Below are 12293 nucleotides of genomic sequence, written 5' to 3'. Positions count from 1 at the left end.
GCGTGGATAAATTTTATGCAGTTGCTCTGAGACTCTTGATCTTGAATTTCCTTTCTGAATTAAAAACTTGGTAGCTGTTACACCTGAATTTTGCTGCCTTTTCAGTGCGAGGGACAATATCCCATCTCTCTGATCTGAGCCTCCCTATTGTCCTTTGTTGTAGGTTGTGGAGATGATACAGTCCCCTCTTGTGTTGCTGCTGCTGGCAGCCTTAGAGCTCCAGAGAGCCTGAGGTCCCTGGCTGCTGTGCTCACTGCTCGATGCTTCAAACGGATGCAGGGAAGTGACTCTCTCCTCTTCGGAGAGGCCGTAAAATGCATGTTATGAATTGTCTCTCCTTGGTCAATGATAAAGAAAATGGGGCTGTTCCAGTCACGACAGGGTTGATGAACGAGGATACCACGACAGGATCTCAGCTTTCTCAGCCTGCAGCACTGCCGCCCCCTCCGCCATGTCCCCTGGCAGGGGCACCCCCAGCCCCTCCGCTCCCCCTGGGGATGCCCCCCCCTCCACCACCCCCTCCTCCACTGCCTGGGCCAAACCTACCTGTGCCTCCTCAGCTTGTCAATGGACATGACAACCACAGCAAAAAAAAACGAATGCGGAGCTTTTTCTGGAAAACTATCCCCGAGGAACAAGTCCGCGGCAAAAACAATATCTGGACAATCGCTGCAAGACCGCAGTATCAGATTGATACAAAGACAATTGAGGAACTTTTTGGGCAGCATGAGGAAGCCAAGCCCCAGGACCTCCGAAATCGACCTTTGAAGGCTTCATTTAAAGAGACTAAAGAGGAGGTAAGAGTTGAAGTACATCCTCTCTTTTATATCATGTTGTAGGAATTGGTGTGAGTTCTGACTTACCTGTGTCTCTTTCAATGTCTTGTTTGATCCTTGTGGCTTATTTGTCTTGATCTGAAGGAGAGGAGAATGATGGGGAGGATAAACTCTTAGTCACACACATTTGCTTTCGAAAGAGCTAGCAGTGTTTTACTGTTTTAACTTTAAGTTCTGTGATTTGATCATCTTTATTTCACCTACTCTGCTTTTTCTGCACACTAAAATAACCTTCCAAGAAGGTCTAAAGGCTGTTCCTGATCTCTGTTCTGGGGTGGGAAGGTGTGTACCAAGCACTTTCAGGTTCAAACACTGTCTTAGTTGCTTATAGTCTCCCTTGCAGACAAACTCTCTCTGAAGACCTAATTGAATTGTCTCAGGTGATCTTTCTGTCAAGTAATTGGAGGGCTGAAATGTAGATTTAATCTCTGATCTACATGCTAGCCTGTAAACAGAATGCAGAGGGCATGGGGTTAAAAGGTGTATCAGTGTATAATTTTTTAGTGAGGAAACAGGGACTTGTTGACAGTATTTTGCAGGATGCAGGAGCTGTCAAAATAAGATCAACAGGGACAAAAGGTGAGAAACAAATGTACTGATAGTGTACATGTTGTACGTAGACTAAGATGAGGGATTTAAAACAGGCATGTGTTCTGCAGACTTTGAAACCCTGGCATGGGGAAGGAGTAATTGGGGCCATCATCAGAGGTAGTCATTAACCTCTGCACTGTTTTCAGGCTACATTCATCTTCGAATCAGGGGTGCAGTGCGTGGACTTCCTGCACTCCACACAGCTGTACACAGCGCCAGCTCCACGTGTCTCCTTAGGAGCTCCTCCTGTTCAGGACTGCCGTGTGGTGAAGATTTAGTTAGAGAAAAATGATAAGTTTCATAAATTGAACGTAGCCCCCAGTGTATGGTACTTGGGGCAGAGGAAGCCCCAGCGTTCTCCAGAACTCTCGTGTTTTCATGAGAAACTTGGGGCAACTTAAGAGCAATGTTAGAGATTAAAGTTACAGGCCTACAAGACAAAGGTTTCTCCAAGACACAGTGCCTTGAAATCAAAAACTTGCTTAGTGGTTTTGTGTATTCATCTGGACAGTGGTCCAATGCACCTGTACTGCTTGATGCCTGTCCACCCAGGATCAGGGCTCTCACCATGCCTTTGCAGCTGGCAGGCCAGGAAGCCACAAAACTTGCCTCTGAGTTACACTACTTAAGTGACAAAAACGTTTGACTCCGTTTTCTAAGGCTTTGTCAGGCATGCCACAACAGTGTGCCAGGCAGGGGTGAGCAATTTCTTGTTAATGTGTTAATGAACTCCACGGGACAAGGAGGCGAGGAGATAATCCCGTGTTATTGGATGCGCGGAAGCGCAGATACGCAGAAGCTCACGTGCTTAACGTTGCTACAGGCATCGTTCAGCAAGAGGCTGGAGATTTTTGAGGCCTGTGTCATGTTTGTGATTTCCATCATCCGGGCTGCCAGCTGCTGCTCACTTACTTTACTGTGTGATGGTTATCCCCAGGACACTGTATTGAAACCAGCCAGGGCTGAAAGAAGGTGGGGGCAGGAGGAGGTGCACAGTGTCCCGATGAGCTGGCGGAGAGCATGTCAGTGTGGGGCTGAGGAAGTGGTTGATTGCCTCCCTGGCTGCCTCACTGGCCTGGCAGGGGAAGGTGGACAAGGCATTTTGTGTGTCAGTCCCTCTATTCCTTTTGTGCAAAACACAGTTATTGTTTAAAAGTGCTTTATGGTCGAGCAGTGAAAAAATGTTCATTGTAGATTAAATAGTAGAATTACTCTAGTTAACATAGTCAGTCAACAGTGAATATTCAAAATAACTTCAAGGGTGTAAATTGAAGTATTGCTTAGGTCCAAATGTTAAAAGAGTATCAGCACATGTCCAAAGTGCTGTACAAAAGTGTGTGGCCAGAGTCTGCTCTTTTGGCTCATCTGGGTTCCTCTCAATGCAATGGCGAAGCTTCAGTGGAAGTGGTGACGAGTGACTCCATCCAGTGCTGAGGAAACTTCCTTAAAGACTGTGGTGTTACATACCTTCTCCAGAGATTGCTGTTGATTATGAAATCATGAGCAGTCTTGGAAAATGCTCTCCGTGTAGGAGTTTACAATACTGTGTATCCTTTAAATTCTTCACTCACCAGTAATTTAAATAGGGAATTTGGTGCCCAACTCAAGTTGTTGAATCCCAGTTCTGGAGGGTTAGCACTGAACATCACTGATATTAACAAAGTCCCTTTTGAGAGTTGAGTCCGACTCCTACAGCTCATGCTTTCCTTTTTGCAAACAATCCCTCACCAGACTCTCAGGAGATTAATTAACATATTTCTTTGGCTAAAGGCTTAATTTGCCCTACGGTCTAACGTAATTTGAGCCTCTGAAAAATAAGGGGGGTAGTGTGTAGTTTACACAGCACTTTACTTTCCCTGTCCTATAGTGGTGTCACAACATACACTTACCTAGGCTATAGGTAGCCTGGCAGTGGAGTGGGCACAGCAGCTTGTTGCCAGCCAAGAGAGCTGGTTTTGCTTTTTCCTCCAAAAAAGTCCTTCTGCTCTTAGCCCTCAGCTCCCCCCATCTGCACTGGTTCTGGCAGATGCTGGGCCCTCTGTGGTTCAGCAGAATGTTGTTGGCATTTTTCAGCTATTTTATTGGGGTTTGAGGGCTTGCAAAAAGGTGCAGTGGATTCCAGAGCCTGTGCCAAGGGGCTAGTGAGAGGAGGAGAGAGAAGGAAGATGGAAGGGGTGAACAGGATGTCTCTTCTACCCTTTCCTAGCCATGGCCTCTCTGTTCTCCCTATGCTGGCTCTGATGCTCATTCCTTCCTCCTTGAGAGCTGATTCAACCTGTTAATCCAGCAGAAGACTAACACAGCAAGCAAATAATGAGATGAGTACCAGTGGCTGCCTAAGGGATTGAGCAGCCTAGGAACGTGACAAGGAGGATGACATGGAGGGGGACAGGCCTGGAGTAAGCTGCTAGATTCACTCTGCTGCTCTGTAGAAGTGAACCTTTCCTCAGCCACTCCAGGCTCAGAGAATAGAGGCCAAAATATTAAAATCAACAGTGATGGTTAGTGTGTTGTAAAGGGAACTGGAAGCTGAAGCAGGAAGGTGCTTATATCCTTCCTGACCTCAAGCACTGAGCCTGGACCACCAGGCTGTTCCATGCTTGATGTAATTCGTAAATGGTATCCCACCATGTGAAAACCCATTGCTCCCATCCAAAGAATATGTATAATGTTTTGTTTTCGTTAATCTGTCATAAATCCACTTTGTTGTGTTCCTGTTCCTCACTGACAATCTCATGCCAAGAAACTGCTGCATTTCTGTAGTCACTAAAAACTCAGTATTGATGTATTGCTTTTTGTGCATCTCAGAACACGTCTCTGAATCTTTTGTGTTGATTGCAAATTTGTGACAGTTCAGTAGCTTTCTTTTTACCATCACCACAACTTCACCCTGAAACTCAAGCTGATTCTCCACTTCCCTTAATACAGCTAAAAAGGGAATAATTCAGTGATGGGTTAACATTTGTCAAACTGAATGCTCCTATTACTTCACATGATCTGTGCCTGCTACAGATTTCAGAACTATGCTGAGTTAAGTACTGTGGTGATGAAAAGCTGATTCATGAAGGAATCAGGTGTCCTTGTTTCAAGGATTGCACTGTTTGTGAAGGAGAGGTGACAAGTGTGTGAAGCAGTAGCACTTGCATTGGCCAGCAAAGTGCAGATGTTGGGATGGTGCAAAGTACCTGAGAGAGCTGTTGTATTTCCAAGGTAAACAAAAATTTAATAGTTTTCTCTGTCACGAGAGTTGAAGATGAGAATGGAGAAAGCTCTCCTCAATTTATCTAAAGTAAATATTAAGAAACCATATGAGAGTTTTCTTTGGTGTGGAGAATCTCTTTGGTATAGAGAATAGGAAAGTCTCTTCTCAATTCTTAATGACAGCCCAGTGTACCTTTTTGAGTGAGGAAGTACAAGGGTATTACTTGTGTAGATGCACTTTAGAATCTCTTCAGTTGGTAACAGCGATTTGGAACATGCTGTGCTGGCACCGGTGCTGACAGTGTATATGAGTAAAAGATAGGAGCAGGCTGAGCAGACTTCATAAAAAGCTGTAGTAAAAAGCAACAGCTTGGTAGGAAGTGATGTGCAGACTACTTTCTGCAAGGACAAAACTGAATTAAAGCTCATTGAGGAAGAACAGTAGACCTTACAGACAGATGTTAAGGCTCAGATTATAAATTCTACATGCAACTGAATGTGAGATAGAAGATACAGTATTCATGTGCAAGGAGTAGGAACTTGAATTTGTGTCGCATCTGCCAGGTTTCCCTTTTCTCCTCTTCACAGTTCCATCTGGGAAATCCTTAAATGCAGCTAAGTAATACCAGCTTTTCCAAACACTTTTTGACAATCTTGAAGTGGCCACCAGGCAGAGAGTGACCAAAAACTGAACCGTGTGTTTTTGGCTGTGTGCTCAAGCAAGAAACAAAGCCAAAACCACCAAAAGCCAAGAGTCACATACAGAGCTAGAAGTATGTATGAGGTCCTAGTACTTAAGAATAGCTATAAAGTTTTCATGTTGTGTTGGTAGGGCAAATGCAGCTGTATGTTGTGATCTGTTGTTTTTCTTCAAGGGAAGGTGTTAAAAAAAAATACCTCTAGATTTGTTAGAGGTTATACTGTAAATCTGAGTTGTGCCATGCAAACCAGAGGTTTACCCAGCAGATGGTCAGTCTCTGGAACAGTTACTGACTGTGACTGAAAATATTATTTACAGAAGGTTAACTGTGAATATGCTTTTAAGAAACCTGACAAACCAAAAGCCAAATAATGATTGCAAAGCTTATAGGCTTAAGCTAGTACAAAGAAATCGGAGAATTAGGATTTACCAGAGCAATTGGAGACTGGAGCTGCAGTTTGAAAGGTCAGTGAGAGGTCCCTGCCATAAAACATTTGAAAAAAGATTAGATACTGCAGGGGAAGAGATAGTTGAAGCTGTTCTGTGTTAAGGGGCTTTTCCTTAATGATTTGTTGGGTACCTCTCAACTCCTAAGATAACAGGAGAATAAACTGCAGTCTGTCCTCTTATCTTTGCATATGCTAAAACCAAAGGGCTTCAGGCTAGCGATCATCTAATTAAAGCAAACATACTGATATTTCCTGTGTTTTCTGGTCTTTGCTAGTTTCAGAGGAGAAGAATTCCAGAATTTCAGAAAACTTAGAAAACTTTTAAATCTGGTTCACTCTTTTCAGCAGATGTCTCCTGGGTGTATGCTGAGGATAGCACATTAATCATACTGGTATTTTCACTGTCACTGTCTGACTGCAGGCTAATTCAATTCTGTAGCAATGCCAACATTGCATTTTATATATGTATTTCTAATTTGTGTACTGTCACAAAGGTCAAGACACCTTTCCAGCTGTCAGAAACCTCAAACATGTGAGTCCAATAGCAGTTGTTCACATCTGTGTGTACTGAGTTGTTCTATTGTAGCGCTCAGGTGGCACTGTTAAGGTGAAACTGTTCTCTTGTCCTTGTAAATCTTAAGACTTTTGTCACTGTTATCACAAAAATAGCTGTGGTAACCTTAAGGATGTGATTTGCTATACCAGAACAAACATGTCACTTTTCAACTTGTATGCTGTTACAGGAAGAAAAATGAGTATATAAGGAATTAATTCCTTTATTTAAAAACATTTTAAAAATTCATTAGGGAAAAAGCTTTTGGTTTTTTCCCTCCTCTGCTTAATCTCCAGAATTGTACACATAAGATGATATAGAAAATCAACATTAAAAGATGAAGTGGGGGGAGTTTTATGGGTTTCTGTTTGCTTCCAGGTAAAGCAAACAGATTTCAGCATTATCTGTCTTGGATTTTGGTTCAAGATTGACTTTGTGTCTTCCTCTGGATCAGCATGGCTCTGAGTTTGAGTGGCTGCAACCAGTGGTGCCTACTGACCTCTGGCTAGAAAGCCCATCCTTGCATTTGCTACAAAACCTCTGAAATATGTGGATTTTGAAGTGTGGTGCTCACTAACCATGGGGCCTTCAAATACAGTACAACGAATTATTTGATAAGCAACATTTTGCAGGTGCAGTGTTACAAAATAAGCAAGAAGAATGCTTTTACTTGGTTATGAAATAGAGATTATCTTCATTCCTCTCTTCTGTAAATGTTGCTATGGTTCTTTTTTTGCTTCTCTTAGAAAAAGGTGTTGTGGGTGTACTGTGTATTATCCTGGTAAAAACTAGTTCAGTAATATATGATTTTTGTTGGTAGGAAGTGACTATGTATTCATTTAGCCTGTGAATTGGTGGCAACTGCAATTACCTGGAGCAAGTTAAGAAATGATACCTGCATTATATGCTATTTTCCTAGGGACTGGGAGCTTAATCTCTCTTGCTTTCTCTCTCAGGTTTCCATTTTGGATGCGAAAAGAAGTATGAACATTGGGATATTTCTCAAACAATTCAAAAAGTAAGATTTTATTTTTCCATGCAGCTAATGTAAGCTACAGATGTATGGAGTAATTTGTAGTTCTCATCAGATGTGCGGTGTTTCTTGTGGGATTCTTGTAGGATTTTACAGTCCTACAAGTTTGTCATGAGTAACTACATTTCATGATTTCTAATATATTTAGTTTTGAGTGTCATTATGACTTAGCTCCAAACATATAGAGTTTACTGCTGTCAACCAGTTGAAGTGGGTTTCCAAGTACTGTTAAAGGAAGCACTTGTATCTCATGTAATAGTGCAAGAAAGAATAAAGGTGTTTTTCACTGACTTCTTTTCTCTATAAAGAATTAATAGAAAGGGGTGAGGTGAGAGAAAGCTGTTTCAAGGCTCTCTTTAGTCACTTATAATGCCCTTTAGTAAAGGCATCACTGAAGGTGGTGTTAGAACAGTGCTGCTGTGGACATTGATACATAACTTCACTATAATTCCTTTTATTAGCCCAGGCATGGGTTTTTTTCAATTTGTGTAACTATTCGCCCTGCAAGTGTTAGAAATGTGTATGCTCAATTGTTTTTTCAAGGTCTGCTGAATCCATCATTGAAGATATATATCATGGAAGAAGTGAGACCTATTGTTCTGAACTGCTGAATGAATTTCTTAAATTATTACCAGAAGCAGAGGAGGTAAATAATGGTTTTACACTGAACTTACTGTGTTTTTTTAGACTTCTACTGCTGGGATTCTAACCTTAAGGTCTATAAAAGAGGAATCCCAAAGCCTTCCTGAGGCCAGAAGATAGGAAAGCACTGAGTGCAAAAGTTTGATCTTAATTTGAGGTGGTATTGAGGTTACAGTGTAGTTATTCCCTTTACATCAGGTCATTTCACTTACTTTTAAGGTGCTGCTTAAAGTAGTGATAAGGTATTTTTGTTTCTCTTGTCCCTTATGGTCTTCCTTTTGTCACATAAGCAAGACCTGGAACCCTCCTGCGCACAGCTAACTTTGCTCTGGAGAGTTAAAAAAATTCAGAATCAGAGTATATTCTAATACATACAAATTAAATTTCACTACTTTTGCACCTTCTGTATGCTTTCCCATTGCAGTGTCTGCCAGTTGAGTGTTTGTAGCCCTCTGTTACTGTCTCCCCTTTGCTGCCTGCTTGGTGCATCTGGGATCTTCCTGCTACTGGGCCTGGGTCACTGGGTCCCAACAGGGGAGCTTTTCAGCTGTGCAGCACCCATAGAATTTGCAGCCATAACTGAGTGCTCCAAAGAGACAGGCAGGAAGGCACAGAAGTACCAGAAGCACCTTCTGCAGTGTCCCCACGATCGGAGTGTGACCAAGGTGCTGCTTGCTCCCTTCCCAGTCCCAACCTTCAAGTCCATTCACATGATTAAAGAGGTGAAGCTTCACAAACTGACCTGGGAGCCCTGCTTAATGATGCACAGTTCCTTGTCTGCTCATGTATTTGCACTGACCCATTTGTATGCACTTGAGAGAAATGTATACCACAAACCTGACAAAATTAGCATTAGAGTTGCTTGAGTGCTTCACATCAAAGTGATGGCTAAAACCTGGGAAATTGCAAGTTAACATCCACATACAGATCAACCTCAGCTCATATGCTTTACCACTTCAAGGTCACACTGTGAAAGCACTCTGTTTCCTCTCTGCAGCAGCAAATCTTAGATCCAGTCAAGAGCAAAACATGTTGTCTTGTTTTGCTGTCGAGTATATAAACCTAAGCTGAGTAGGGAATCTTTTAAAAACCATGTTGTGTTACTATATTTGATTAATGTCTTTTTTTTTTAGAGTTGGAGGATATTGGCAATTTGAAATTTAATTAATCTGAAAAAAAAGAGGGCATGGGAATTCAGGGAGCTCAAGACTATTCCCCCTTCCCTCTTTGTTTGAATTTCAGTACATATTCCTTTATTTAAAAAGAATTTAGAATAAGCCAAAGAACAGTGAAGTACTGACTTAAATGAAATTGACTCCTAGTTAACTTGGTCTGTATTCAGTAAAGTAGACTGAAAGGAAGGTACTTTTTCTTCTTCTCTTTCTGGTTTTGGTCTTGGTTGTTATTTTGTGACAAGTAGAAAATCTTTCAAATAATGTACTTCTATGTGATATAAATGTTGTAATTCATCTAGAATTGTAATGTAAATTTGAAATCTGTCAGAAATTTGTCTGCATACTCAGCTGGATTCTTTAAATATCCAATAGGTGCTGCTAGGAGTGAAAATGTGTATTTATTTCCTAGTAGGTGTTTGACAACTGGTTAGTGGGGCCGGAGCACTTAAGAAGTGCTTTTAAGGAGGCACTTGAAAAATTTAAAAAAGAAGTTTAGTTGTTCAGAGGGGTATTAGAAATTAAAGGGCATTAGGTGTTAAACTTTTGCCTTCCCAAGGGAAGGATGGAAAGAGACTTTTTCTCAGCATGCAGGTATTTGTATGTATTTAATTAGTTCCAAGCTTGAGGGATCTTGTTGCTCACCTTCAGGAAGAGACCCCCTTTCCCTTTGTGAATTTTCCCTGTAATTTTTTTATCTTCTTGGGAGTTCTGCTCAAGAGAGCTGAGGTGGAGGGGCAGGGCAGGGAGAAGATCCTGCGTGTGAGGGGCTGATATTTCTGCTGGTATGGAAAAATGTTTCAGTGTCTTTATATATATGTCCTCATGCTTCAAGTGTTCAAAGAATAAGTGTGTCTAATAAGTTGCTTGCTACTGTGGCTCCTAACATTTTAGTGCAGTCAGTTAAAAAATTCACTCTCTTTAGGAGCCCCAGGGCTTTTGTTGTTAATCTTCCTCAACATTTCTCCCCTAAATAAATGCTCACTGCTTTCTTTATCTGTCCCCTTCTTTTCTGCTAGTTTATTATATGCCTCAGAGTACGAATATCAGTGTCCTATAATAGGGATTCACCATTGCTAAGGGAAGGCCATCAGAGCTAAGGGGATATCATCAGAACTATGCAGACCCTTTCCACACAAAAATAATGCAAAATTGCAAGAGGTACCAGATGGTGTTATTTGTTCTGCTGTTCCCTATTCTGTTTAGTAGCCACTAATTTATTTTTGATCCGGCTGTTGCATCACATGGCATGGAGTTGGCAAGGTGTCATCCCATAAGCCTGTCCTTGTAGACTCTTTCACCCATCCTCAGCAAGGGTTCCCTGGGATTACCCTGAGATACTTCCCATTCTCCTGTTGTGTGGGTTGAGAATTACTTTGGGCAGAGACTTAAGCAGTCATATCCTAAAAAGTGAGTAATTACTCAGTTACCAGTGCCTGCTGCCTTGGTGTTTTGGCAGTTCCTCTGTGTGCACACTTCTTTCCAGCAGCTCAGGTATTTACAGTCACCTTTCCCAGTGGCACAGTTGTGTTGCAGGTTGGAATGAGAGCCAAGTGCCCCCTGCCAGGCATGTAACTGTGTTTGGAGATGTCTTCTGCTTTTTCTTTTATACAGTGCCATAAATACTTAATCTGTAAAAAGAGAAAGGGCTACAGAAAGGCCAACTCTGGACCATCGTTTTTCTTCTTTTTTATCAACAACCTGAAGAGTTTATCTAGTGTGACTAAACACTACCTTTAAACTCCAATCTTGTCTTATCTAGAAGTGTTGTGATATATAAATTACCTGTGTGCTCCCCCACTCACGAGTTTGACTTATGTGACATATTTTACATCATTTCAGTCTGTATTATCTTGGGCATGTGATGGATGCTCAGCATTTTTGAGATGGAACAGCTTTTTGACAACAGAGGCTAAATTCTTGGGTTACGAAATACATTTAACATCTGACATCTTTAAAATTATTCTTTTTTTTGCAGTATTGTAATGCTGTAATGCAGCACCTGTGTTTACATGCTAAAATAGGTATCAGTACTAGTAGCTTTTTAGCCATTCTCTATGAAAAATCCCAACAGCTACAAAAATGGTTTGAATTTTTGGGTATAAATGGCAAATACTGGCTCTTTGCTGGACGTTTTTGTCAAACTGAATGAGATCATTATTGAAGTACTGGCACTGCTGTGAAGTCTTTTGTCAGACTGAAAACGTTTGGGGTATTTTCAAATGCTGAATCTGAAAAACTTGAAAAGCCCCTGAAGCTGCCAAACCTGGAGCATGCTGCAAGGTTCAGTTTTGTTCAGGGCTGGGGGTGTGGCACGAGCCTACCCATCAAACTGGTTAAAAAAATAAAATAAAAAAAAAAAAAAACAGGAAAGGTATAAAAATTCTCAATACATTAGCAAGTAGGGCAAGAGCATTGGTTTTGTGTAAGCCTTGTCAGAAGTCCTGTTGCTTGTGCCTTGCTGTGGTTGGTAGTTTTGTAAGAGGAAGAAATGCCTCTTTGGGATCCCTTTTGCGGCTCATGGGTTTTTCCAGAGCCTTTGTCTTGATGGGAGCAGTGCCCTGTGTCACTCCTAAGAAGATACCTGGCTGTTTCTTAGCCAGTCTTAGTGTGCTGTTAAAGTGCCTGACAGCTGCCATTTACTGGCATCCTGACCAAAGCAGAGGAGTAGCTTTTAGCTGGTTTTATGTGCCTATCATTGTACTCTTCAGCAGGCCCGAGCTGGTGAAAGTTGAGAGTCCAGTGTTTAATGAGCTGGAATAGCCAAAATTTACACTTTAAGTATATAGAGAAGGGAACATATCCTTCTGCCGATCAGCCCACCCACACACATGCACGCCCAGGTTATCATCAGAATGCTTTAACTTCCTTTAGAATGTCTCAAGCGTGTCCTTTGCTCCTAGACTCTGTTTTAAAACATCTGTCAGCTGCTTTACTGGAATTGTTTCTGTCTCTCAGATCTGCCCTTTTCAAACCACTGCCCCTTCCTTTCCTCAGCCAGTGCTGTGTATGGCTGACCATCCCTCATAGCTTTCATCTCCTGCTCCCTTTTTCACCCTTTCTGATAGCTGCAGGTTTTTCTCCTTGTATCATGTCCTTGTAGAGGTTTGCTACTG

General features: G+C 41.8%; 1 protein-coding gene across 1 annotated transcript in view; it reads left to right on the top strand.

Moving 5' to 3' along the window:
- The first annotated feature begins 314 nt into the window (after positions 1 to 314).
- Positions 315 to 12293, top strand: part of FHDC1 (FH2 domain containing 1) — a 29456-nt gene continuing 17477 nt past the window's right edge. Inside the window, exons 1-3 of the mRNA XM_008493789.2 lie at positions 315 to 797; positions 7287 to 7348; positions 7907 to 8009. Of these exons, the coding sequence (XP_008492011.2) occupies positions 315 to 797; positions 7287 to 7348; positions 7907 to 8009 (648 nt within the window). The remainder of the gene's footprint in view (positions 798 to 7286; positions 7349 to 7906; positions 8010 to 12293) is intronic.

Source organism: Calypte anna, chromosome 4A (genome assembly GCF_003957555.1).
Source record: "Calypte anna isolate BGI_N300 chromosome 4A, bCalAnn1_v1.p, whole genome shotgun sequence".
NCBI lineage: Eukaryota > Metazoa > Chordata > Aves > Apodiformes > Trochilidae > Calypte > Calypte anna.
Note: the sequence above shows the minus strand (reverse complement) of the source record. Positions and strands in the feature narration are given on the sequence as shown.